The following is a 26,414-nucleotide window of genomic DNA, read 5'->3' on the forward strand; positions in this document are numbered from 1 at the left end:
TAATTCTTTTTATTTAAATATACACAATCTTCTAAATTAATAAACCTAATTTTTTTGAGTAGTTTTATGTTCACAGCAAAACTGAGTTAAAAGTACAAAGTTCCCATATATCCCCTTCCCTCCCCACACTTACAACCTCCCCCTCTATCAACATCCCCCACCGGAGTGCACTGTTAAAATCAATGAACCTACATGGACACATCATTATCACCCAAAGTCAGCAGCTTACACTAGGGTTCATTCTTTTTTTTTGAACGTGAAGTATAATTGATATATGATATTATATTAATTTCAGGTATACAACATAGTGATTCGACATTTATACATATTATGAAATGATCACCATAATAAGTCTAGTTACCATCTGTCACCATATAGTTAATATATTATTATCTATATTCCCTATGCTGTATATTACATCCCCATGAGTTATTTTATAACTAGAAGTTTCTACCTTCTCATCTTCACCCATTTTGCCCACCCCTCAGCACCCCTTTCCTCTGGTATGTGATAGCTATAGGTTTTTAAGATTTAATTTAATTTAATTTTTAGAGAGAGAGAGAGAGAGATTGTGCGCATGCACATGCAAGCAGGGTCAGGGAGAGGGTGGGCAGAGGGAGAGGGAGAGAGAGAATCCCAAGCAGACTCCATGCCCAGTGTGGAGCCCAATGTGTGGCGGGATCCCATGACCCTGAGATCATGACCTGAGCAGAAATCAAGAGTCCTACACTTAACCGATTGAGACACCCAGGCGCCCTGCTGTAGGGTTGTTTTTTTTGTTTTGTTTAGATCAAGCTGAGGAAGTTCCCCTCTATTCCTATCTTGCCAAGAATTTTGGTGTTTAAATTGTCAAATGCTTTTTCGCAACTATTGGTATAATCATATGATTTTTCTTCTTTATTCTGTTGATGTGATAGATTACATTAATTGATTTTTGAGTGTTGAATCAGACTTGCATGCCTGGAATAAAGGCCACTTGGTCATGGCATATAATACCTTTTATTCATTGTCGGATTTTATTTGCTAATGTTTTTGTTAAAGATTTTTGCATCTATGTTCATGAGAGATTGCTGTATAGTTTTTTTGTTTATTTAATTTTTTTTTTCTGGTTTTGGTATTAGGGTAATGCTGGCCTCGTAGAGTGAGTTAGGAGGTATTACCTCTGCTTCAGTCTTCTGAAAGAGATAATAGAGAACTGGTAGAATTTTTTCTTGAAATGTTTGGTAGAATTCACCGGTGAATCCATTTGGGCTATGTGCTTAATTCTTGTTAAATGAATGCTAGGATTAAATAAATGTGTGTGTGTGCGCACGCGCGCGTGTGTGTTTTAAGTAGGCTCCACACCCAGCATGGTGCTTGAACTCATGACCCCAAGATCAAGAGTTGCATGCTCTACTGACCGAGCCAGCCAGGTGCCCTAAATAAATGTGGTTTTATATGGAGGCTTTGGGGCAGTTGAGGGTAAAGCCACAACCTTGCACGTACGGGAAGGGCTTCGCCTACTGGGAGTTGTCATTCTCTATGAAAAGTGGACAGTTTGGAGTCTCTGTTCAGGTCAGAGATCATGTTTCTCCTGAACTTCCTCCAACACCACTTGCTCAGCTATAAGAGTGAGCCTGAGCACCAGGTTCATATCATGGGACCTCCTTTCCTACCCCATGGCCACACTTGTCTCATGACCAGCTTCTTGCAGTTAGCGGTCAGATGTAGAATAAATCAGAGCCTTCCCACCCTTTGCCCCCAGGGATAAATCCCACTTGGTCATGGTGATTAATCCTTTTAATGTACTGTTGGATCCTATTGGCTAATATTTTGGTAAGAATTTTTGCATCCCTGTTCATCAAGGATATTGGTCTGTAACTCTCCTTGTTGATGGGGTCTTTGACCCAAGAGTTGTGGGCCAGTTTTTTGTTGGACTTGTTACACCAGAGAGGTGTGAAGTTCTGCCTGCTAGGAGAGAAGATGAGGTGGAAACTGGTCAGGTTGCTGGGAAGGGGCAGAGCGGGGCCAAGGGACTGCCGGGTGGAGAGGCTCAGAAGACTCCAGTGGTGCTCAGGAAAGGACAGAGGAAGTATATTAGGGATTGGCTACTTGAGGTCAAAGGAGGGGGTGGGTGGCATGCTTCTCAAATTGGTTCTTGGAAAAGGAGCTGGAATGGTTTATTCCTTCCTCCAGGGAATACAGGCAGTGAGGACAAGAACCAGATAGGTAAAGGCACTGCGTATTTATCCTCTTGGAACTGCTGGACAGAGACCAGCAAAGCAGTGAGGGTTCCTGGGTGAGTCTGGTCTACTCCATGGGCGGGGGGGGGGGGGGGTCTCTACCATCCTCCTCAGAAGGCCAGGCTTTGGCTTGGGTACATTTGTGAGAGAGCCCATCCTTTAAGTCTTTATGGCCCCTTCCTGTCTGTTTCTACTGACAAGGTGTGGTCTTATCTTTATTATTATTCATTCCCTTGAAGAATCCTGAGTCTCCTTCAAGCACCTTCGTTTTTCCAGCCCCCTCAAAGGAACAGCGCCGCCGGCAGGTGTGTGGGTAAGGCTGGGGTAGGTCCTGAGGTATCCTAGGCGACGGGGCTGCCCCTCTGGGGCTGGGCCTCAGCTTTCTGAGTCCAGGGGGTAGGACCAGTGGTTCTTATGGTAGCACCAAAAGCGCAGGACCACAAACACCACGGCCCCCAGCAGCAGGAGGAAGCCCAGGGCTCCAAAGAGGATTCCGAAGAAGGCACCCAGGTTCATGCCCAGGTGCTCACAGTGCTCACCCCAGGGCGTGTAGATGGAGAAGGGCACACAGCTGCGGACAGAGAGGAGACACGGTCAGCAGTGCGGGGGCCCCAGGAGGTTTTCCACGACAGTCTCGGCTCCCCTCTAGGGACCAAGGCGGAGCTGAAGCATGGCTCCTGGGTAGGAGAGGCTGGCGCAGGTGACTTCACCTGGGCCCAGCTCCACCTGGCCGGTGGGGCGGGGCTGGCTGCCGGTGAGGTGGGGGGGTGCAGGCAGAAGCCCAGGCTCCTCCCAGCCGTCCTTGGACCTGGGAGGGGAGACGGCTGGGCGGATCTGGGACTGCAGTGGGCACAAGGGTAGACACAGGGCACTGAGGTGCCTCGAGGGCCCTGGGGTGGTCCTGCCCTTCTCCTTCTTAGCAGGCCTGTAGACTCTGTGCACTCCCCCCACGGGAGCCCCTCAGACTGCCGATGAACCACAGGGCCATAAGACACCGGTGTGAGAAGGCCTGCGCTGACTGGTACTCTTACGGAGGGGCAGGGCTGGGCCTAGACACAAGGCACTGGGTGCCTTTCCCACAGAGAGACAGCAGAGTGTTCACCCCAGAAGCAAAACTGGGTGGAACAGTTTGCCATTGGAACCCACATCCCCCTACTTAACTTACTCGTGACCTTGGGCAGGTTCTTTACTTGTCTCTTCTTTAAAATGGTCCTAATACCTAACCAGGAGCTAATTAGGGTTGAGTTTTAGAGGTAATATAGCATCTTTATTCTCCATACAGAGTAAGCACTCACACGTCTTTTCCATGATCCCTGTTCTCTCAGTTATAAAAAAAAAATACACAACCCACCGTCCTAACTTTGGTGGCTTTTCTGGGCCCCTTGCAGTATCTCTGCCTAGTTGGCTTTGCCCTCTCTGCTCTTCCTGCCCTCTCCCGGACTCACATGCAGCGGGGGCCTTGGGGCCAGTGCTGGCATTGGCCTCCGTGCTCACAGTAGCCCTCGCTGCACGGGGACACACACGTGAGGCCGCTCTGGGGGCTGTAGACCAGATGGTAGTCCTTGTAGCTGCTGCAAATGAAGTAGTTCTTCAGCGTGCTCACGTTCACTGTCAGGAAGGACACAGATGAAGATGGAGAGCAATCAATAACATCAAATCTGTACCTCTTCCATCAAGATTTCTGTTTTCAGGCATTTATCCTGAGCAATCATTGGAAAAGCACACAAATACGTATGTTCATGGAAGTCCAGAGCAGTATCGTTTATAATGGCAACAATGTTTAATAGGCGGGGTTTTGTTAAACAAGGAATACTGTGCAACCAGTAAGCACCATGGGATGGAAAACACATTGGTTAGGAGCAAATGCTTTGAAGTAAACGAGACCTGGGTTGAAATTCAAACTCTACTACTAACTAGTTGTGTGCTTTGGGGGAAATTCCTTAACTCCTTCAGCCTCAGTTTCCTTATCTTTGAAAGGAAATGATAATCATTGTACCTACCTTGCTGCGAATTTTAAAGGAGATAATATATACTGAGTATTCATTACATTGCCTAACACAGTGAGCACTCAATACGTGGTCATTATTGGTATAACATTCTGTTTAAAATATAGCACACTAGAGGCACCTATGATAAAATAATATATCAAATGGGAATACATACACAATATTCAAGATAATATGTTCACAATTGCTTAAGTAATGAGGTTATTAAACATTAGGTACTACTTGATCCTTTTTTTTTTTTTTTTGGTACGCAACAAAGGAGTTTATTGAGTGATAGCACAAAACTCCCAGAGAGGGAGGGGACCCAAGAGGTTGCCCTACTTGATCCCTTTATGATAAAAAATATTGGTATGTGTGAAGATTCCTATGCATAAAAGAAAATCCAGAAGGATATGTGCAAAATGGACTTGTCTTTGGGGATAGGAATTACAGGTGATTTTTTTTTCTCTTCTTTTTGTTAATTTGTGTTTCCTCAAGTTTCTACAATAAACATTGTACTTGTATAATAAAAATTGTGGGTTTTTTTTTTCTTTAATAAAAGGCATAGTCAGGTCCAGAGTGGTTGTTCCCTTATCCCCACCCCTAATGCCCTACCACACATACACGAAGTAGTTTGGAGGATTTCACCTTGTTGCCCCGAGGAGGGAGGAGGCAAAGGCTGGATCTGAGCAGAAGCTCTTGCTTGGTCCCACCCTCGAGTCACACACAGAGGCTTCTGTTGGGTTTGGCGTGGTCACTGCCCTGTTCTCTGCCTCACTCCCCAAATAGCGTGGTCTATTCCTTTCCTTCCTTGGTGTGCCTACCAGCTGGTCTCATTCTTGTTCCAGGATAATCAGGGATGATCATTACGAAAAGGGACCTCAGAAATCCCATCTCATTTTCCAGATGGGGGTGTTGAGCCTTGGATTAGGGTTGGCTTTTGCCCAGGGTCACACCTTGCAAGGAGGGGAAATCTCTGCCCTTCGGCCAGGCCTCTAGGCTTCTCCTTCATAGGCTCTGGCTGGAGGGTAAAGGCAAAAGGGATGTCCCTGTTTAGGTTTATAAAGTGCAATGGTATTTTAACAAAATCATTAACAATTTTATTGAAAGAAAGAAAACTGTCAGCAGCGGTGGTCAGGAAGGCGGCAATTAGAGTAACAGCTCTGTGAAAACTGCCTGGGGATTCATCAAGCAGTACTTTGTGCTCTGCTCTTGAATCTAGAAAGCTGGTGGGTAAAACGTTTAACAATCTCTCTCTCAAAAATGACCATCCAAAAACCTAAATTACTTGCTTCTGGCTTCTCTCTGGCCCTCCATAGAAAACTGTTCCACCACGGGTTTGTGCGGGCTGAAGACCTGAAATAGGTTCCCCATTTACCCCCTTCTTCAGCTATCCCTGTGACCATCCCCAAAATAGTGACTCACGAGCTAACAAACTGTCCACGTCCTTCCTGGAGATGGGGTGGAAGTTCACGTTGGTCCTGGGCCCCTCACTTCTGCTCCACCGCCTCCACGAGGCCTGGGGTAAGAATGCTTCCAGCACTGCATCTAGCAGCTGGGTGTTCAGGAAGTCGATGACGGGACCCCAAGGGAGGTACTGGAACTCCGAGATGACCTTCCAGTGTCTAAGTAAGCTTCCGGAGGCCAGCGCTGTCCCGGATTCGCTGTGTGGGAGGGGTATAGTGAGGCACGAAGGGTGGAAGCAGAGGGGCGAGACCTAGGGACCCGGTGGGGACAGTCCCACTTACCTTGGCGCCACTAGGCGGTTCCGGAGAAAGGCCCGCACATTCAGGTTCCGCAGTCTGTAGGCCACCTAGGGCAGAGGACGGGGGTGGGGGAGTGGGAATGGGAGTGAGGCCCAGTCCAAAGAGGAGACCCCTCCCACTGTAATGCATTTATTTACCCCCACCTGGCTCCTTCTTTGCACACAAGTGCCAGGACCTGCTGAATGCTTCTCATCCCATTCTGCATACCCACACCCCAGCCTAGCCTGGTGACCGGCGTGGGTCCCTGCTTAATCAGAGTTTGTGGGTGAGTGAAGGACTTGACCTACCTCCCTGCCTCCAATGACAAGGGGAGAATCTGAGATGAATGGCCCCTACCTTTGCCTCTGTTCCCTGGTTCACCCACTCATTCTCTCCCCACATGGAGAGTGAACACTGATTATGTGTAGCCAGACCTCCAGGATGGTCAGGTGCTGGGGGGTCAAGCTGACTCAGGAATAGTCCATCCTCAAACATCCATAGTCTGGTGAAGTAGACAAGCATCAGCAGACTTTACCTTACAGAGTGCGGAGTGCTGTGGTAGTAGCGGTACTAATAATACTTCTTATTATAATTTCTGAACACTTGTATTTTAGGCACCATGGTGAGTGCTTTACATACATTATCATTTAAACCTTGACACAACCCACTGACATAGGTACTATTATTATTTCTGTTTTGCAGATGAGACATCAAATGATTTGTCTAATGATTACACCTGCTCTAGGGAATGGTAGAGCAAGGATTTGAACCTGGGTGTGTGGGATTCTAGAGCCTCAGTAATTCGATGACTGTGTGGTTGAGGAAGGGACAAGGGCATAGGAGCCAAGAAGAGGGAGCTGCCAGTTCCCTCTGGGAAGTCAGGGAAGGCTTCCTGGAGGTGAAATGCCTTTTCGTATTTCTACCATACCCTACCCAAGTGCGGGTCTCTAGGACACTCAGGAGGAGAGGCTGGGCTGACTTGGCCCCCCCTAGACCCTAGTTTGGTTATTCCAGTCCCCTTGGAGATCTCCGTCCTGGGGCTTCTTGCCTTCCTCACCCCCAGCCTTTGCCGGAGCAGGAGGCTCTGGCCTCCTCTGGCAACTGAATGTGGATGGGCGACTAGTTGCAGAACACATAAGTGAGGACGAAGGCCCCGACCTAAACCTACCAAGACCCCGCCCCCCCTCCCCCGCCGCCACCCAGAGCGGGCCTGCAGCACTGACCGAGGCATCGACATCTGCCGCAGAGGCATTTTCTTCTTCACTGAGCCAGAGCTGGATGACTCTTAAGGGAGGCTCTGGAAATGGGAGAAGCAGATTCACAATCACCTCACAGTTTACATGGACTTACCCAAGAAGGTCGCTGGGCCAGCTCAGGGAGACTGCCCCATTCTACGGTGACAGAAAGTCACCAGACAAATCAGGAGAAGGAGCTGAGTCCGCTGACCCTCACCCTAGCGCCCGTTCCACTGAATCAAGACTTTCCTGTCTCTCTGGGCCATGAGGCCACCTTCACTCTTTCTTTTTTTTTTTTTTTTTTTTAAGATTTTATTTATTTATTTGAGAGAGAGAGAGCATGAGAGAGAGCATGAGAGGGAAGAGGGTCAGAGGGAGAAGCAGACTCCCTGCTGAGCAGGGAGCCCGATGTGGGACTCGATCCCGGGACTCCAGGATCATGACCTGAGCCAAAGGCAGTTGCTTAACCAACTGAGCCACCCAGGCGCCCACCTTCACTCTTTCCTCGGCGGACTGCTCAGGCCTGGGGTTCGTGCTGTGGTACTGCCCCCCCACCAGCTCCCAGAGCCGGCAACTTAACCATCACCTGAGAGAGGTTCAAAGTTCTGCCCTGTAAGTTGGAGGAACTTAGCTCTGCCCCCCTCTGAGCCCCTCGTCTCCCCTCAGGGTGAGAGAAATGCAGAGGCAGAGGGCATCTGACGGCACCTTGACGGAGGGTTGGAGTGAAGTCGTTCCCGGCCACGATGCAGCGGGTGTCGGTGAAGGCCGGGGGGCAGGTGCAGGCCGGCTGGCAGCCCAGAGCCTGGGAGATGGAGCAGTGGCCCTGGTTGTAGCAGTAGTTCACAGGGCAGGACTGGTTCTGACAGAGGGGAGAGGTCTCCAGAGCTGCAGAGGGAGCAAGGGGGTCAGCAGACCAGGTCGGGCAGCGGTGGGGGGTGGGGGGCAGCCCACAGAAAGCTGCTGCTAGGATGGGCTTGGTTTTTTTCCCCACAAAAGCTCACTCAGTCTGCGTTCTGCTTCTGAGTTGCTCTGAACCCCAAACTACCCTTCTCCCTTTTCCAGATAGTTCCTCTGCCCGGTCGGTATGCTCCCACTTCTGCTGGAGGAATGGCGTGTTTACCAGACCCCCTGCATCAGGAAAGGACCCAGAAGGCTGGCAGGAGAAGGGCCCGGCAGCCTGCTTTCCGCACTTCCATCCCTTTTCCTGCCTTATAAAGCTGGGGTTCTTCCTGCTCTGGCCTCTGCTCAGAAGACACGGGGGCCTCTAGGTTTCCTTTGGGTGCTCTAGGAGGCCGAGTGAAGGCCTCCCTGTGGTCTCCCTCATCGTGACTCCAGTGGCTCAGAGGTCAAGAACAGATGGTGGGAGGAGGACTCAAAGGGAGGACTCACCCCTGCCACCAGATACCCGTGGCAGCCCCCCAGATGTCCCAACTGAGATGTGGAGACCCTGAGCTTTGTGCCTCTGAAGACGCATGAGGAGCCTGAGGGCCCGAGCTTGCCCCTGGCTCCCTGGCGGCTGCTGGACGTCTGCCTCCCGCCCCAGGCCATCTTCAGATTCTTGCCCTGGGCTTTCCCCCTCAGGGCCTCAGCCTGCCCTGCCCTGGCCACTTCCCCATGCTTACACAGTCTTCTCCTTCAGCCCCACACCTCCCTGGATGTCCTGACCTCCTTACCATAGCCATCTGTATTGAGTATTCTAAAGACTTGCTGGAAAAGGGAGAGAAATGGTTTGCCCCAGGCCCCAGGCCCTCCCGGTGCCAACTGTCCCCAAGCCTCCTCCTGCTGGGGCCCTGACCCTGGCTCACCTGAACAGTGACGCCCATCTCCAGTCAGGTTTGGGGGGCAGGCCTCGCAGCCCTTCCCAGGAATGCACTGCACACTCCCGAAGCACGGCTCCTCACAGAGGTCTTTGGAGTGTTTACAGTAGTGGCCAAAGGTGTTCCTGTCACACTTGCAACCAGCCACCTGGAACAGGTTGCTGATTACTGGGTAGCCAGGAGGCTGAACCATTAAAGGCTTCTGGGTGTTTCCGTACTGACCCCTCTGGTCTGAGAACCCATGGACCTCAAGCCCTTGTCTTAATTCCTCCAGCATCTACGTGAGCACCTTCTTGACCAGGCTGTGGCCCTGTACATCCTTGCCAACCCCCTGGGCCTCCCTGGGCAGTTCTTTCCCCCTGACCCCTCTGCCTGGTGCCAGCCCTGGGATCTCAACCACACCATATTTCCTTGCCGGAAACCCTTTTTAGAGTTAAGACAGGGGCTAAATATTCTACTATCCCTTGAAAACTGGATCTTACGTAAGCTCAGTTTCCTGCTCAATCTTCCCTTGCTGACTCCCAGACCAAGAAGACAGAGTTGCAGTGCTAAGCACAGTGAGAACACACAGCGGCCAGAAAAATAGCACAGGGAGGTACCGATTCCCCAGACCTCGTCCAGCCCCCTGATCTCTCTATTCTGACACGCCTATGGAGATGACTCTGGAAATCTCCCTAAAATGAATCCCTTCCAACACTTTCTACTTCCAAGACTGGATATTTTGGGATACCTAAAATAATATATTGATTTTAATCTCTGTTTCTCCCAGTTAGTATCTTTTTTTCTGTCTTCTACCCCCTGGGCTCTTCTACCACTACCCCTTTCAAGTAGGAATTCTTTGTTCATGCTTTGGGAGAAGGGGGTGTGTCTAAAGGGTGAAGGGGGTGCTTGGGTATTGCCAGCCAAACACTTTCCTTTATGGCTCCTGCTTTACAACCAAAACAAAATATTTAAAAAAGAAATGGGGCAAGATTCATAGACTAAGGCTAACTGTCTTGGTTAAAACTCGCATGAACAAAGATTGTCTCCAAAATAAAGAGACCCTTCTTTTAGCTGGAAGGCGACAGTAAAAGAGATAACAAAGGGGTTTGGGAGTGTCAACGTCGTAGGGCACCTGCCCTTCTCTTCCCAACACCACAATGATGAGACCCTAGAGAGAAATGGCTGTGTGGTGCTTCTGGGCACCTGGGAACTTAGACTTCCTGTGTCTGAGCAAGGCACAGAAGCCGCAAAGCACCTCCCTGGGACCAAGGAGGAGGGAGCATGGAGCCTGTGATCTGTGTAGGCTCATGCCCAGGGACCACAAGGATGCCTTCCTGCCCACATCTCTCCATGCCTTGTTCTAGAACCATGGAGCTGGGTGGGCGGGGGGGTGGGGGGGTGGCGCCTGGGTGGCTCAGTTGGTTAAGTACCTGACTTGATTTTGGCTCAGGTCATGATCTCAGGGTCATGAGACTGAGGCCCCCGTTGGGCTCCCTGCTCAGCAGGGAGTCTGCTTGAGATTCTTTCCCTCTCCTTCTGCTCCTCCCCCTACTTGCTTTCTCTCTCTCTCTCTCTCTCTCTCAAATAAACAAATAAGTCTTTAGAGCTGTGAAGCTGGGAACCCCTGGGGAGTTTTAAGAGACACTGAGGTGAATGTTTCCTGTCAGCCTGGCAGAATGGGAGCTAGGAGATAAAAATTCAGTTGAGCTATAAGCAGTGAAGAAAGTTCCGTTTCTTATACACGTAAGTTTATGGCCCGAAATTGATGTTGACTCTCCTCACCTACCACAGCTCCCAACACACACATTACCACACAGGGACTAAAGTATGACATCCCTTCAGTTCCCTCTGCCTTTCCCCTTAACAAGGAAACCTCCCACCCACCCTCCTCCCAGCACTCACCTCCAGGGTGGAGTTGTCCACCCAGCTGGTCTGATTGTATAAACACTGGCTCTCTTCCCTGCAAGCACAGACCACTGTCTTTGGCTGGAGTACAGATGACAGGTTGTCTTCGACATTTCTTGCTAGAATCTCCAGAGCGAATGGTTCCAATGACTTTGGTGTCCATACCAATGTCCCGTTCTCTGCCCCAGGGAAGAAAAGACCATGGAGAGCTGGGAGCCTTGACTGTTTGTGCAGTCTGACACATCCTGGATCTAACACCCAGAGTGCTGATATTGGCCTTCCTGCACCTCTCTCAGACCACCCCTCAAATGTCATCAGGCATTTCCTTGAGCTTGGCTGGTTTCCTGGAATGATCCCAGTCACACCCCAAGCTGGAGGTAGCATGAGCTCCACTAAGTGATTGTAGGGTGAAACTCCACAGAGGGGAAAACAGTTGCCCCCTGAAGAGACCCCAAAGGGCAACCCTGCCTGCACCTGCACCAGGATGGGACATCCAGGAGGGACAGAGAATAAGGTCATAAGGTCAGTATCTTCTGGACGCTTCCCCAGGCTACACTGCAGATGAAACTGGCTTCCCCCTCACAGCAGCCTCATGCCTTGCCCTGATTTCTTGCCCACCTTTTTCACTTTGTGGACCTTTGACCTTCAAACAACCAGACTACAGTGAAAACATTGCTACGTATCAGCAAGGACTCTTCTGATCCAAACCTGTCTTGCAGTGTCCAAGAAAATAAGCAAGTCTCCTTAACATAGCGGGTTGAGAGTTGTTGATAGTAGGGGACAGAAGAGAGTAACTTCCAGGCTATCCCTCTTCAGGAAAGGAGCCCAGGGGAGGAGAAAAATCTCCTGATGCCATTGGCTAGCACCTGGGAGGGTGCCACATGGAGCAGAAGGGTACACACAAAGAAGTTCCTTCTTATGCACAGAGAAAGAAAATGAGGCAGAAAGAGGTGCTCTGAGCTCAAAATAAAGTCCCTAATGGCTTTGGTTTAGCAAAGATCAGTTACTAGCATAACTGGTGCCGGCCACAGAAGGCAAGTTGTGTCCTGTGAGCTTTGACTTTTTGACCCAGATCACGGTTCTAGGACTGGGGGTTGCCACACCGTTACTGACAGGGAGAGATGAGGCTTTGCTTGGTCCCAGCCCAGAAAAGCAACAAGGAGAGACAAAGTTAGGCAAACATGGCTGGCCAACATAAAAATAATGAGAAACATACCAAATGAAGGTATTTGTATCTTTAAATCCTGTTCCACATTATATCCTTCTTTTAAGAGATTTGAAAATGCTTTAGATTAGTATTGTTTTAGTTGTTATACTTTATTCTAATGATTTGGTGATTGCATGAAGGTGGTTTAAGATGATTGCATGTTATTGGATTTGAGGTGAAATGACCTTTGAATCCCTTGTATGGGCCCCGAGTCAGTGAAGCTAGCTGGCCAGATTGCCATAAGGCCATCACGGCGATTCACTGGGGGCACCTATCTGAATCATACGGGTCATTCTAAGAATTGCTGGTCCTGGATATTCCGATGGAAAAATAACATGAAGTTGCCCAGCGTATAATGATGCAAAATTACCTAAAGCTTGACTCTGACCTCATCCCTTCCACCTGCAGCCAAGCACTCTTACCAAAGAGCCTGAAGTCAGTGCTGTTGCTCCTCAGAGTGAATGTGACCTTCTCAGAGTGGCTGGTGTACTGAATCCGCTTGGTCTGCCCCACGTAGGCTTCCAGCACACGCTGACCCTCGATGGAGGGTGGGTACTTATCTGAAACACAAAGAGGGGATTTGGGGTTTGGGGCAAGACAGTTTCTGGCCTCACGGGCCTCCTCTCTCTTTGTCTAGTCCTCTGGTTTATGTGAGGCATTCTCAGGGCTGTGACCCACCTCTGGAAACCAGAATTATTCTGTGTACCTGCTTTCAGATCTCTGTAGAGTAGGTTGGGGTTCTATTGCCCACCTGGCCAAATCCTTAGCTTCTCTTTATCTTCCCCCCAGACAGGATTCAGGTCAAGTTCTTTCCTGATCAGAGTGCTATGCTCGGCATAGTACAACGTGAATCAGAGGACAGAGTTGTTCAGACTGTCACCGAGTTTTACTTTTGGAAAGAGGGCTGGAAACTGTGAGGCTAATCTCCAGATGGGCATTGCATTTGTCAGGAAATAGAGCGATACAGTGGAAATGCTATTTCCATTTCATCGTTCATTCATTCAGTCAGTCACTTAACACATTTATTGAGCCCCTACCATATGGCTGGCACTGTTCTGGGTAGGCAGTAAACAAATAATAAAAAAAGATACCTATGAAAATTAGAAAATATGCTAGATAGTTCTAAGTGCTAAGGAGAAAAAAACAAAGCAGGGAAGGCGAATAGGAAGTATGGGTAAATGTGAAATTTTAGACAGGAGAGCCAAGAAAGGCATTACTGTGAAGGTGACTCTGCATAGAGCCTTGCAGGAGGTGAGCGGTGAGCGTGGGGCTGTCTGGGGGAAGGGAGTTGGACAGAGAACAGCATGCGTGGAGTCTGGAGTCGGGAGGGAGCCTGGTATGTTTGAAGAACACAGAGAAGCCAGTGGGGCTGGAGTGGAGGGAGCAGGGCAGGGAGAAGCAGAGGAAGCGTTTGAAAGGTACTGGGATCAGGCTGGAAAGGGCATCACAGAGTGAGCTGGGGAGTCATGGAGGAATAATATGAGCAGAAGAGACTGTTAAATTTTTTAAATGTGCAGCTTAAAGGAACGTCATGAAAGGGGGCTGCTCTTCATCTGCCACCTGACTCTGCAAACGCCTCCCTGCTCTTTGTGCCTCTTACTGAGGGTGGCGTTCATCTGCTGGTGTCTTCTGAAGAACATTTTAGTGCTCAGGCCGATGTTTATGTTTTGTGTGGCCAGGCTGTCATAGATGCACTGTTTGTCTCCGTCACACTTGGCGACCAGGTTTTCATCCAAGGTTTGGTTTTGCAGTTGGGAAAGGAGGATAGGGGTGAAGTTGGAAGGCAGATGGTCATCTCTCTTGCCAAGGAGTCTTGTATCATTGATTTCCCCTATAACGCAAGGGAGACAATGGTGGTGGTACCAGGGATGGGTCTCCAGCTATACTTCTGCCGTGTCCACCCCTTACCCTCACTTTATATGCCTTGGGGCGAGGGAGGGAGATCTGGAGGGATGGAGTGACTTCCGACTTTTGAGGCTGGAAATCCCTCCTCTAGTGAGTGAGGGCCACCACTTCCCTCGTCTTCATCTTCCAGGATGGGGGTGGAGGGGACAAATCTGGGGTGACACCCGAATCCTCAGCATGTCCTCCTGGCCTTTCCACCTCTCCCTCACAAAGGATGGAGGTCTGGCTCCCATAGGCTGAGAGAGACAATGCTTCCTTCATCCCCGCCCGGCTGAGTCTACCCCGAGGACTCTGAGGCCCAGACTTACAGGTCATTCCGTATTGAAAAAGCGATTCCTCAGTGCTATTGCTGGGAATGGTGGAGCCATTGGGCATCCTGAAGTCGTCATCTGGATTGTCATTCCAGACTCCTGAGGGACAGAGTAGGAGGTCGGTCACCCTGGAACTGTGACTCTCCCCTTCCCTGGGGAGCATCCAATGGGGCACGCTCAAGGTGTGAGGGGGACCAGGGGGCCTGGGAAGCCTCTTCCAGTTGCATCTGTTCTCGGTTCAGTCCTTCCAGGGGGAGGCGGGAGGACCACACCTCATAGCCCACCCCTCTGTCTCAGGGATGGAGGAGGGGAAAATGAAGGAGGAAATGGAGGAAGAAGGGAGGGGGAGTGGGGGCTGGAGGGAGGGGAAGAGCAGCTGCTGACTCTACCCTCCCAAGAGCCCATCCTCAAAGAGCCCTGGGCTGCCCTGGAACTGGAGCCTTAGGATGACGAGAAGTGAGGCTCGAAGGAAGCTGAAGAGGTCCCTCGTCAAGCCCCACCTCTCCGCGCCCTTGGGGTTCTGTTCCCAGGGGGCTGAGGAAGGGAAGCTCAGCCTGGGACGCCCACAGGCCAACTGGACGGGGAGCTGCCTGTGGTCTGGGGCCCAAGCTCTTGTGGCTGCCGCTGCCTCAGACGCAGAGTCCTGTCTGCTTCTCACCCAGGAGGCCTTCTGTGCGGTTTCGATACTCCTCTGGGAGGCTGCAGGAGGTGTGGAGGATGTTCGCGAGGGCGGCCACTGAGATGGTCACGGTCCCATCGAAGGTGGCTGACACCAGGGAGCCATTGCGGGTCATGATGATGCCGGTGGTGTTGAATACCTCCAGGCCTGGAAGGTTGGGGGACAGAGGAGGAAGAAACTAGCATCGGAACCCTGTGGGTCCAAGACTTGGCAGTAATGAAGGGTCAAGGTGCAGAGGGGAGACTTTGAGAGCAGCTCTGGGGTGGCCTGGGGGTGCCTTGTCCACTGTCCCAAAGCCAAACTCACAGGACACCCCCTCCTTCCTGGGGACTGGGGACGGGCAAGGCTATCACTGCCCTGGAGGAAGGAGAGAAGTGAAGAGGGGAAGCCTAATGCCTGGCTCCTGGGTGGAGAAGCTGCTCAGACCCAGCTGCTGAAAGAAGAGGGGGTGAAGCAAGGGTGCCGACACCCCCCTCCACCCCCCATGCTGCTGCCTCTGCCTTACTCCCAGGCGCTAGGCGCCCCGCTGAAGCCTGACCCAGGGAAGCAGGAGAAGGTGGCTGACGGCTGTCCCCAGCCTACCTTCCGGGTCTTCACGGTTAGTCTCAAATGTCACAGTCTGGTTATTGACCTGCACATGGATTGTGTCATTGGGCTTAAGGAGCCATCGGACCTGGAAGGGAATTGGAGGAGGTCTAAGCCTGACCTGCCGGTGGGCCCAGAGGCTGAGAAAGGAGGCTGCAGAGAGTTTGCACCTGAGCCCCGGTGGGGGGGTGGGGGGGAGGTGGGGGTGATGATGAGGTTGTGCTAGCTAATGGCTTTAGAGTGCTCAGCAGGGACCAGGCTGGAGCTAGGCACATTTCTCAGATGATCTCATTTTAAATTTCACAACGGCCCTGTGAGGTAGGTAATACTACTATCCTCATTTTACTGTAAGAAAACTGAGGCACTGGAATTTCAGTCGTCTCTTCAGGATCACAAGGCTGATGGAGCCCTGACCTGAATCCCACTGTCTCCAGGGTTGACTCTCGAACCACTACACTGGCCGGATGTGTCCTCCCTCCCTGCTGCCCCATTCTCTTCCTCCTTCTTTCTCTCCTCCTTGAGGGCCCTGCCTCACTCACTGTGATGGGGCTCAGGAGGCTGGTGTCATATTCAGCCGCAAAGGCAATGAAGTTTGTGGCCTGGGCCGAGCCGGTCTGGGCGGTGCGACCCTGCAGCAGGAACGAGGAGTTTCCGTCCCAGGCCCGGACGAGCTGGAAGTCCCCCAGCCCATTGAAGGTGAAATTGGCACCATCCAAGGTGGTGATGTGGGGGTCCCCAAACATCCAGGCTGGAAAAAAGGAGAGATCGCATGGCATGGTAGACCAGGGAAGGATCTGAGATCCCCCATCCCCTTGAGGCCAGCTCAAGGCTGGGAGACGTTCGGGGACTATAGAACCATCCCCGGGAGGCCCTCTTGCAGTTTTGTGCCCCTGCCCAAATTCACGTCATTATCTCCACTCTCCCACCCTTTCCCCAGTGCCATGTACAAAGCCATGGGCCGCACACCAGACCATCTCCCCGTCGTGGCCACAGCCCTGCCCCGGGAAGCTCGCTATCCCTCCCCAGCCGCTCCGCCTCAGCCCCGCCGGGGCCCCAGCAGCCTCACCGGGCCGTGGGGGCCGGTACCCGGCACAGCCGATGCGCGGCCGCCTTTGCTGGTACAGGGCACAGAAGGACGGCTTGTCGTTCCAGTGGCAGCACCAGCTCTGCGGCTCTAGTTCCTGGTCTGTGGAGAAGAGCGGCACGTTGCAGGGAGACCGAGGACCTGCAGAGCCTGGCCAGAAGGTTTGGTGGGGCAGGATGACCCGGGGAGCACCTCGGGGGGGCGGGGGGCGGAATCCTGCCCTGCTCCGTGGCCTCAGGCCACTGACGGGTCACTGTCTCCCTCGGCAGGCTTGCTGCAGCTGTGTGCAGCAAAGCTCCCCGGGTTCATGGCTGTGGCCCAACTGCTTTCTTGCCTGAAGCGTGGGGCTGAGTCCCCCTGCTCTCAAAGTGCGGGAGTGGGGAGGCCGTGACTGCTGGTCTGGGGAACCACGGAGGCTGCTGTGATTGTCGGGAGTAGCGAGGTGGCAGAGGGTGGAGGGAGGATGCACATTACCCTGGTCCCCCAACCCTGTGCCCTCTAGCTCCTCTGGAGGGTCTCTGCGGGAGAGGACAGCCAGCTAATCTGGACAGACTCAGTCCCCTCTCCTTCCCTGGAAAGATGCCCCCACTCTTGTCTGGGGCTATGGGGCCAAGTGAAGATGGGGCAAGAGGCACTGGACCATAAACCTCCGGGATGTCAGCTGGAAGGGATGTTGGAAGCTTCCCAAAGGTACAGGGTCAGGAAATTAATGGCCAGAGAGGGGAGGCTGCTGGGAGGGAATGGGGACAAAAGGGCTTCTTTCTTCGGGTCCCACTGCTTGGCTTGGAGCCCAGGCCTGGCCTCTGACAGAGAAGAGTAGAGGGAGCTCCAGAGAAGGTGGGGGTGAGAACTCTGCGGACACACGGACACACGTACCAAACTGCCAAGGAGCTTGCACTCTCCAGCCTTGGAGAAGCTCGCCCCAGGGCCCGTAGCTGCAACACACGCCCCCGCGCCAGGAGGAGAAGCTGCACAGCTGCTTGCTGCCGAGGCCCCACCAGCCTGCGACAAGGACAGACTACTCAGGCCCTGAGGCCTGGGGGGCGGGGGGGGGGGCGGGAATGGGCGGGCGTTTCTGGGGAGGGGCCGAGGGTGTCCTAGAAGGGACAGGTCAGGTGTGAGCAAAGGGTGGGTGGGCGGGCTTATGGGGCCGGGTGGGGAAGCCCCAAGAGACAGGAAGGAGGTGTTGCCCATACTGATGGGCTGGAATCGTAAGTCCCATAGTCCCTGCTGCCAGGAGCAAGGGCAGGCGATCTGGTTCCAGCCCCATGTGGGCCAAGGAGGCTGTCTCTTCAACCACTGCAGGCACTGGAGACGGTAGTTGGGCCTTTCTTCCCTGTGTAGGCTATAGACCTGCAGGCCCCGGAGGCCTAGAGGAGCAAAGGAAGAAGGGGTTATCCCAGGGCCTAGGGCCACAAACTCTGCTTTAGCAACCCAACCCATAAACGCACCTTCTGTATGCCACCTCCCCCACTCTGGACGGCATCTCCGGGGATGGGACTCAGTTCGGACTGGCCCCTTTTATGTGACCTCCAGAGGCCCTTAAAGCTTGGATCTTAGGGGGAAACCCTCGAACAAGAGCTGGGCAGAGAGGCCTCACCGGCACCCACTCAGAGCCTGACTGTAGCCTTGAGCTTCTGTCCATCGATCCTCCACCCTCCCGTCTGCCACATTAAACTCCAGTACCTTCCAGTCTCCCCAAACCAGTTCTTCCTCATGCATCCTCTACCTCACTAAGGGATGCCACCAGCCACCAGCTCAGACACTTGGCTTGCATCCCTGATCCTCCCCTTCCCCCTGCACAGATGTGTCAGTGGCCAAAGTAGCCAGGACAGAGGCCGATGCCCAGAAGTCAGCTGGGGGCTTGCTCCAGCACTGTGAGGCTGAGGAAGAGTCCTCTGTGCCTGGAGGCCATCCTTGGAAGGGAGAAGTAACTGGGAGAAGAAACCCTGATGGGGGTTTGAATTTAAATTGATTTTTAACTGTAAGTTACATACTGCCCACCCCGATGGCCAGGAGTGAGAAGGGGGCTTCAGAGTCCAAAAAGACACAACAGGACATAACGTATTAGATTTTGGCCCTGTTCCCACACAAAAGAAGAAATTATCAAGATAACTATAATTTGTTAAGGTTTTGAAAAAGTAATTATTGTTTATGATTATTTGTTCACATATCTTCTCTACAATGGCCTGATATTATGGGAAACAAATCAGATATTCTTCCCCAAACACATACAAACACACACACACACACACACACACACACACACACACACACACACACTATCATACTATGCCCCCTAAGTCACAAGCAGATGTATCTTGATAGATCTGACAGGGCAGTTCTCTCCACAAGATGGCACCCATGATTTGACTTAGCTTCTGTTTGCCAAATGTTCTTGTCACAGAGCAAATAGAAGTCAATTTATGCTTCACAATCTACATGGCTGATTTCTAATGCTAAACTGTCCTTCATTCTGCTCACATTTTGGAACTATAATTTCTGTCGTGTTGGGCCTGTGGACAATAGATTGAGTCATGTCCCATGGGTTCTCCTGATACTGAAGAATGCATTCATTGGCTTTCTTAACAGAGTGAGAGCTATTTGAGAGCAAATACAGTCAGTCTTTTTCCTTTATTTTCCCCCCTTCATATTTCTGGCTTTTAGCACACAGCAGATGCTCAGTAAAAAATGATGATTGGCTGAATGTCAGACTTCTGGACCTCCCCTTGGTAGATTGCCTTCGGGGATCTCATCTGGGTTCTCATTCCAGCTCTGGGACAGGACACCTGGAGCACTGTCCTAACTGCCCATTCATATCCCCACCTCCTGTCCTCAATTCCAGGATCTGGGCCCCCACCGAGAAACCTGGGCTTGGCTCACCCCAGGGAGGAGACATAGCCCCAGCTGGGACTGTACTGTTGTGAGGGTGCAGAAGGTACCAGATGCACCCGGGTAGTGCCAAGTCCGGGTTACACCTGGGGGTCAGATTGTGCGGGGACACCCTCTGGAGTGGTGGAGATGCTAGAGAGCTACCTCGCTAGGACTCTCATGGCTCATGGAGTTGAGGACAGAGAGGATTTGAGTCCAGCTCATGTGTGAAGAGGTGGCGCTTTTACCTGAGTTGGAATTCAGGAATTGATCTGGTAGATACTTCTGCCACATTGGCTGGGATGTCAGTGGGCTGTTTTCAAAATGCCCATCTCCACTGCGAGCAAAGAAAGAATTGCAGGCCTGTCACACACCGAGTCTTTCCTCTCGGTCGGGGAGTTATACATTCATCCAGCCAGTTGGACAGACGGTCACTCAGTCCCGGTAGTCATCAGATCCCAGTCAGTTACAGAGTCAGTTCATCAGCCAGCCAGCATCTCTGACTCCCAGCAGCCAGCAGGAGAGGGCAGAGATGGGGGCGAAGGGTGGGAAGGCTGATTTACTCTACATCTGACCGCTAACTGCAAGAAGCTGGTCATGAGACAGAGGTGTGGACACAACAGAGTTCAGGCCTCCTTCTGATGAGTTTCCCTTCAACAGGGGATTGGACAGAGGGCTGGGTAGGGGACCGTATGTCGTGATGCTAAGAGCCAGTCTCTGCACTTAGATGGGCATGGATTCCACGCCTGATTCCAGCACTGAGTAGCACGGTAGCCATGAGCAAACTGCTTCATCTCTTTGGTTCTCAGTTTTCACAATGGTAGAAAAGAGAAAACAGTAGCAACCGCCTCACAGTGTGGTGGGGATTAAATGCAGTAACATTTGTAGACCCCTCAGAACTGAGTGAGGACCTGATACAATGGGTGCACACCCCTCGGTGTTGAGGGTCATGGCGCTGCTCCAGGAAAAGGGAAATCTGGGCATGTGCCTCTGAGCAGCGACTCCTGACCTTTCCTCCTCTCTACCACAGGATAGGCAAGGCACACAGGTGTGACACCTTCCAAGGGCTACTCCGGAGGGTGGGAAATCCCTAGCTAGTTGGATAATTCCACTCCTTTCTCTTTCACAGCACATCAAAAAGCAAGGGAAAGCAATGGAATTATAGGGACAACCCTGAACACCATCTAAGAGAATTTACAGCAATGACCAATAACAAATTACATGTGACCTTCACAACTGATTACACACACCACCATCTGGAAATACTGTGGTTGAGAACTGTTTGTCAGAGACTGAGTCACCTTCACACACAGGAATCCAAGGCCCCGTCTGCGGCTCCTTCCCTCCACTCTCTGTCTTTCCCACTGACCCCATACAAGCTGTTGGTGCCCCTGAGTGAGGGGCTAATGCTCAGCAGAAGTCAGGAAGGCAGATTCCAGCCTCAAATATCTGGGTGCAAGTTCCTGTTTTGCCACTTCCATCTCTGTGACTTTGGGCAATTACGGATCTATTTTTACCTCAGTTTTCTTATCTGTAGAATGGGTAGAAAAGGGTATCTCCTTCATGGGTTGTTGTGATAATTAAATGAAGTAATGCAAGTTAAGTAGTTAGTGTAATAAATGTTGGCTGTTATTATGATACTTGAGATGTCAAGAGAGGTTGGCTAATGTCAGTAGAAATCAGAGAAGTCAGAGCTCTGGGAATTATTATGAAGCATGGGGATTAGATTGGGAGGCAGAATGGCCAGGTGAATGGGCATCTTTTAATTTGAAACAGCAAGAAGTGGGAACCGGAGTTGGTGTGAGTTAGAAACATCAGCAAGAAGGACTCATACCCTGTCCTGGGGGGTGGGAGTGGGTGTGCAGCAGAAACCCCACCCTGCACCACTTCCTAGTATCTACTCAGTGTTGACCATCCGTCCCCGTCCTACCTGGAGAAGCCCATGAGGACCGGGTTGCCTGGGCGCTGGGTCACATCCCACTGCATACCACCACTTTGGTAAAGAAACAGGGCATAGGACCTGCTCCCATCTGTGGAGAGGATGACCTGGTAGGTGTTGGTCTGGAGGTCGGTTGGAGACAAACATAGGGTTGCCTGTGAGAGATCTGGGGTCTTCTCCCTGATGTCCCATCACCTACCCAGACACACACATCATCTTTTCCTGGCTTCCCCAGAGCAAGTTTGGGATTGTGCAGGGCAGCTTTCACCCTGGAGGTCAAAACACCTACCATGGTGCTTTTGCCTTCTTTGTGACTTCTGTCCAGAGAGAGGTGATAAAGGGCTCTGGTTTTGGATCCAGTGAGAAGAGAGTTTGTGTGAAAAAGCTTCAGGACTTGGAAAGATTACCCACCACCCCAGAGAGCCAAGAGAGGCCTATTTAGCTCCCTCGGGAATATTTTTAAGGACATTGTTCAAATGTCCCCTCAACTTGAATATTGTGGATGGACCACAGAGGTGACACTGGAGGTTCTCTGAAGGCAGATGCCAAGCACTGCTTGTACAAAGCAGGTAACCAATGAACTTGTTGAACCAATGAAGAAGTGGCTTTAGACCACACACAAGGGCTATAAGCGTCCCCAGAGGGAAGACTGAGGACACTGTTTGGGGTGACCATTGCCATTGGATGGCTTTGCAGCTGAGAGCCAGAGGTGGGAGTCACAAAGCCTCAGTTCCAAGCCTGGCTTTGTCATTTGCTAGCTGGGTGACCTTGAGCAGATGGCTTAACCTCTCTAATCATCGTCTTCCTCATCTCTAAAATGTGGCTAATAATATCAGGTTGAGCCGTATAAAATTGCCAACAGCCAGCCATTTTTGACTTCAAAAAAATTCCATTTCCTATGTTTCAACCCAATGAGTACTAGGTGAGTGCTCAGCAAACAGGGTGGGGGTGAGGAGGTGCTATAATCTGCAACCTGTCCCTGAGTCAGAGCACGTTAGAAGAGTGGCCCCTGCCTAGGGCTCTAGGATGTCTGACTTCCAGATGGTTCACAGGGAGCTGTCCATGGGTCCACTCACCCCGAAGGTCCACTGGGCGGGATAGGCAGGGGCATTGACCCACGTGACCTTTAGGGTCCACCTAGCTTTGTAGTTCCAGGTGTACATGAACTTTTTAATCCAAGACTCCACTTGCCATAGTAGCTGGTTGTGTTCATCATAAAGCGTCTCATATTCCTAGGAAGGGAAGGCAGATAAGATAAGGAAATGAGGGTCTTCTCATGGTTATGAATGCGTATTCCCGAGTCTATGTAACCGTCCTACCCTGTTTGCTCCCCCCCATATTTAAACATCACCCGCTGCCCACACGGAGCCCAGGCTCTGACAGCAGTTAACACTTGCATACCCCCCACATAGCCCTTTGTCTCTCCTTGCTGGCTGCTGGGGGATCCTGAATGCCGGACTCGGAAAGGCTCACCTGGTAAAATATGGTTCCCTGGCCACTGGAAAAATCAGCATCGTCCCAGAATGGAGCCACCAGGGCCACAGAGTCCCAGCCCGTGAAGCCTCTAGCGGGGGGATTGGGGTAGGAGAAAATCTGGTACTCGGACTCCGGGAAAATGATCTGGCCATTATCTGTGAACTGGGCACAAAGGTTCTTCTGGTTAGTGTTTAGAGAGGGAGGGAGGGAGGCAGGGAGAAAACATCCCAGCCTTGGGCCAGCTCTTCAGAAGTGTGACCCCCAAGGACCTCTCTGGGTAGAACTGTAGAGATGTCAACAACTTTGGCAAGGTTATTTCATTCAGCTCCCTGCCTGCTGGGAGAGCCCCTTTTACGTAGTTCTCACACAGATGCTCTTCAGCTGCAGGACACTCCTCTCTTTTAAGTCCTTCCTGACATGGTAGGTTTTGCCCTGCTTCCCCATCTATAGACAGGCCGATCACAGAGCAGAGCCCTCTGGGTGAGTCCCCGCAGAGCCAACCTGAGGCTCCCTCCACATCAGAGGGCGTTAAGAGGATTGCTACCCTCAGTCCCATCGCTGTGTTGCCCTATCATAGTGTGTCCTGCCCCAGCCCCCCAGCCCTGCTACTGAGGCCTGCAGGGGCCACAACTGCCATTCCGACTCTCCTCCAGGATGAGCCAGGATATATTCATAGAAAATGTAAACAGCATTAAAAAGCGGTTTCCCAAGTAGAGCTTCCTACTCATAAAAAGGCCCTGAAAACAGTGGAGAGCTTACTGGGTCCCCAGACCTCTCTACTGAGGTAAAGACACTCTTGTCCATGAGGGTAGGGGGCCTTGCCTAGCTCCCAGTCATCCTCGGCTGGTACCCTGGAGTCAAAGAGCATAAATGCAAACTGTGCCAGGGGCAGGGAGGCAGTAGGTGCCTAACAAGTGTTGCTTGTTTCATTCTCCGTTCCTCTGGGTCATGGTCATGGTCACGGGGCCATGTCCAAGCCCTGGGAAGAGAAGCAGAGTCTGGGGATCGAAGGTCACGGGTCCTGCCCTTTGGGTTGCAGCTGGAGACTCACATAGAGGTAGTCCCTGAGAGAGGAGCCAAGAGGGAAGCCAATCTGGGGCTTGAAGAGCGGCGAGGTGAAGTCCACAGTCCTCTTGACGAACTCACGGTCTCCGACATGTGGCCCATAGGGAAAGAGGGAAACACCTGGGCCAGTACAAAGAAGGGCAGGAAATTCTCATGGGTCCTGACTTCCTTAGGGCTGACAGAGAGCTTCCCCCAAGCTGCTCCTCCACCCAACTGGGAGCCCTGAAGGACTCCTCTGTCCCCCTCTCCACTTGCATTTAACCCATCTCTTCATTTTTGATCCCTTCAGTGGGAACTCTCATCCTTTACCATTTTGAAGAAAAACAGGTCCTGCTGTCAGAATACCAACAAGTTATTCTGCACCTGCTATGATGCTCGTAATTCTCTCAAGGGTTCGAAGACAAAACTCCAATGTTGTGAAGATCAGTAATTGAAATACCATTTCATAGAATGAGACTTGTTTCCTAAGATGGTATTCCTCTAGATACACTGGAGGACCCCCCAGATTTTGTCCTTGGACCCCTTAGAAGTCCATGGGCTCTCGTTCGAGAAAGCTTGTCCTAAATATTTCTCAAATGGGTCTCCTCCTTTCTTTCCTGATATCGCTCCCCTGGTTTGCTTAGAATACCACAGTGGTCTGTATACAGCTCTCCCGGCCTCCTGCAAATTCACCAACACCCCAAACACCGTAGGGCCACTCATAAATACAGATCTAACCATGTCCTCCCTGGTTTCCTCACATGACAGCCTCATTTCTCAATACTCTTCACCTTGTTTCCAGCACCCCCAAGTGCTTTGGGGATATCCTCCCCATGCAATACTGGGACTACTTTTCATGTCTACACCTTTATTTCTGCTCTTCAAGTTCTCCTGCCTGCTTGGCATGCTTCCCCTTCCCTAGCTCCTATTCATTCTTTCCAGGAAGCCTCCTCTTCACCTTGAGCACACCTTGCATCCCCTACGGGCCTTCCACTGTGCATGCCTAACACCTTACATTTATTCCTCTAATTGCACCTATCAAGGCAGGAGATCTGTGTCCTACTAAATAGCACCTTGATCATTTCTTATCTCCACCTCCTAGCCCAATGCCATGTACAAAGCCAGCCCTCAGCACCCAACTCTGATGCTGTTTCATAGTCCCCTGTGAGAGCTTACGACCTGAGAGAGCAGTCTATGAGCAAGCAGGCTAAGAATGAGTATTCAGTTACATCACCCTTCTAAAGGGGATATGGGAGCAGCTGGACTTCCTGTGGCCCAGATGAGGCAGTAAAGATATCCACAGAACCAGCTCCCCTAGCTACCCAAAAGGGCCCTCACTAGTAGATCTAATTAAGCTGCCATAACTACAGCATCCACATCTAGCTCAATACTTTCCATCCCAGAGTGGAGGGACCCCAGACCTAAAGAATCACTTAACCTTTCATGGGCTTGATAGGGACTGGAGCAGCTGTTGAGTTTGTGCCTGTGGACGTTCTAGGAGACAAGGTTGTACGGGTCTGGGAGGTTGTTGACGCTAGTGATGGTGTCGTCCTTCTCTGGCTGCCTATCCTCAGTGAGGTTGTGATTGTTCCTGGGCATGCAGGGAGAGAAAAATTGAGTGGGTCTTATAGTCAGAAAGGAGCAGAATCAAAGAGAGTCACAGAATTCAGGAGCTGGGGGAGACAGCTAGAAACTCTCCTATCTTCTGGCCACACTCAAACTGCTCCCTGCACATAAGCAACAGTCTTCCGGGGTAGAGGGAATGGTGACCCGTCACTCACTTCACTCCCACTCACTTCACCTTCTTGAGGACCTCCGCTAGCCTGGTAATGCTAATACACCATCCTCTCTCAAACACCCTGAACTGAGGTGAAACTGCCTGAACTGAGGCAATAGGGCCACCCTGAGAGACCAAAATGCTGGAGACCCCACATACCTGATGTCTGAGTCTTTACAGAGGAACTTGAGGATGCTATGGATGGTGGGAAAGTGCTGGTAATAGACAGAGGAGTAGAGGGACCAGTGAATAGTGTGGTGGAGCTCCTGATGCCTGCAAAGCCAGGGGTGATTGAGAAAAAGAAGAATTATTACTTGAACTATAGAAATTTGATATGGCCTGAACTGTGTCCCTATTACCAAAGGGAGTAGACTCAGAGAAAGCATGGACTGTGAATGGATGCATGACACCTGGCACAGATGAATGTTTGTGCATCATACTGGAGGACGACACAGAGCTGGCTGTGTGCTGGGAAATGCCCTCTGTAGCAGGGTGCTCACTTATTGAGGAAGAAGGACTTGAGGTTATCATTGGTGACAAAGTGCTGGTTTGAGATTCTCTGCTGCTCTCCATGGTCTGACTGCTGTGGTGCTGAGATGATGCTGTTGTCTCTGGAGCAGAGGTGAAGGAAGAGTGTGCTGTTGA

General features: G+C 51.4%; 1 protein-coding gene across 2 annotated transcripts in view; it reads right to left on the reverse strand.

Annotated features, from left to right (window-relative positions):
- Nucleotides 1-2,200: 2,200 nt before the first annotated feature.
- Nucleotides 2,201-26,414, reverse strand: part of MUC4 (mucin 4, cell surface associated) — a 40,113-nt gene continuing 15,899 nt past the window's right edge. The window contains exons 2-24 of one of the 2 annotated variants that reach the window (XM_025866459.2): nt 25,431-25,583; nt 24,000-24,133; nt 22,946-23,110; nt 22,549-22,704; nt 21,464-21,594; nt 19,782-19,870; nt 17,853-18,032; nt 17,539-17,664; nt 16,645-16,764; nt 16,118-16,326; nt 15,576-15,666; nt 14,973-15,140; nt 14,312-14,413; nt 13,699-13,929; nt 12,521-12,658; nt 10,889-11,070; nt 8,993-9,152; nt 7,893-8,072; nt 7,176-7,249; nt 5,956-6,020; nt 5,633-5,871; nt 3,668-3,830; nt 2,201-2,793 (exon numbers count right to left, since the gene is read on the reverse strand). In XM_025866459.2, the coding sequence (XP_025722244.1) occupies nt 2,598-2,793; nt 3,668-3,830; nt 5,633-5,871; nt 5,956-6,020; nt 7,176-7,249; nt 7,893-8,072; nt 8,993-9,152; nt 10,889-11,070; nt 12,521-12,658; nt 13,699-13,929; nt 14,312-14,413; nt 14,973-15,140; nt 15,576-15,666; nt 16,118-16,326; nt 16,645-16,764; nt 17,539-17,664; nt 17,853-18,032; nt 19,782-19,870; nt 21,464-21,594; nt 22,549-22,704; nt 22,946-23,110; nt 24,000-24,133; nt 25,431-25,583 (3,452 nt within the window). In that variant the 3' untranslated portion in view covers nt 2,201-2,597. The remainder of the gene's footprint in view (nt 2,794-3,667; nt 3,831-5,632; nt 5,872-5,955; nt 6,021-7,175; nt 7,250-7,892; nt 8,073-8,992; nt 9,153-10,888; nt 11,071-12,520; nt 12,659-13,698; nt 13,930-14,311; nt 14,414-14,972; nt 15,141-15,575; nt 15,667-16,117; nt 16,327-16,644; nt 16,765-17,538; nt 17,665-17,852; nt 18,033-19,781; nt 19,871-21,463; nt 21,595-22,548; nt 22,705-22,945; nt 23,111-23,999; nt 24,134-25,430; nt 25,584-26,414) is intronic. The other variant, XM_073903522.1, reaches the window with a different exon arrangement.

This window comes from Callorhinus ursinus, unplaced genomic scaffold (assembly GCF_003265705.2).
Source record: "Callorhinus ursinus isolate GAN/ISIS: 27379988/994484 unplaced genomic scaffold, GSC_fseal_2.0 scaffold1, whole genome shotgun sequence".
NCBI classification, from domain to species: Eukaryota; Metazoa; Chordata; class Mammalia; order Carnivora; family Otariidae; genus Callorhinus; species Callorhinus ursinus.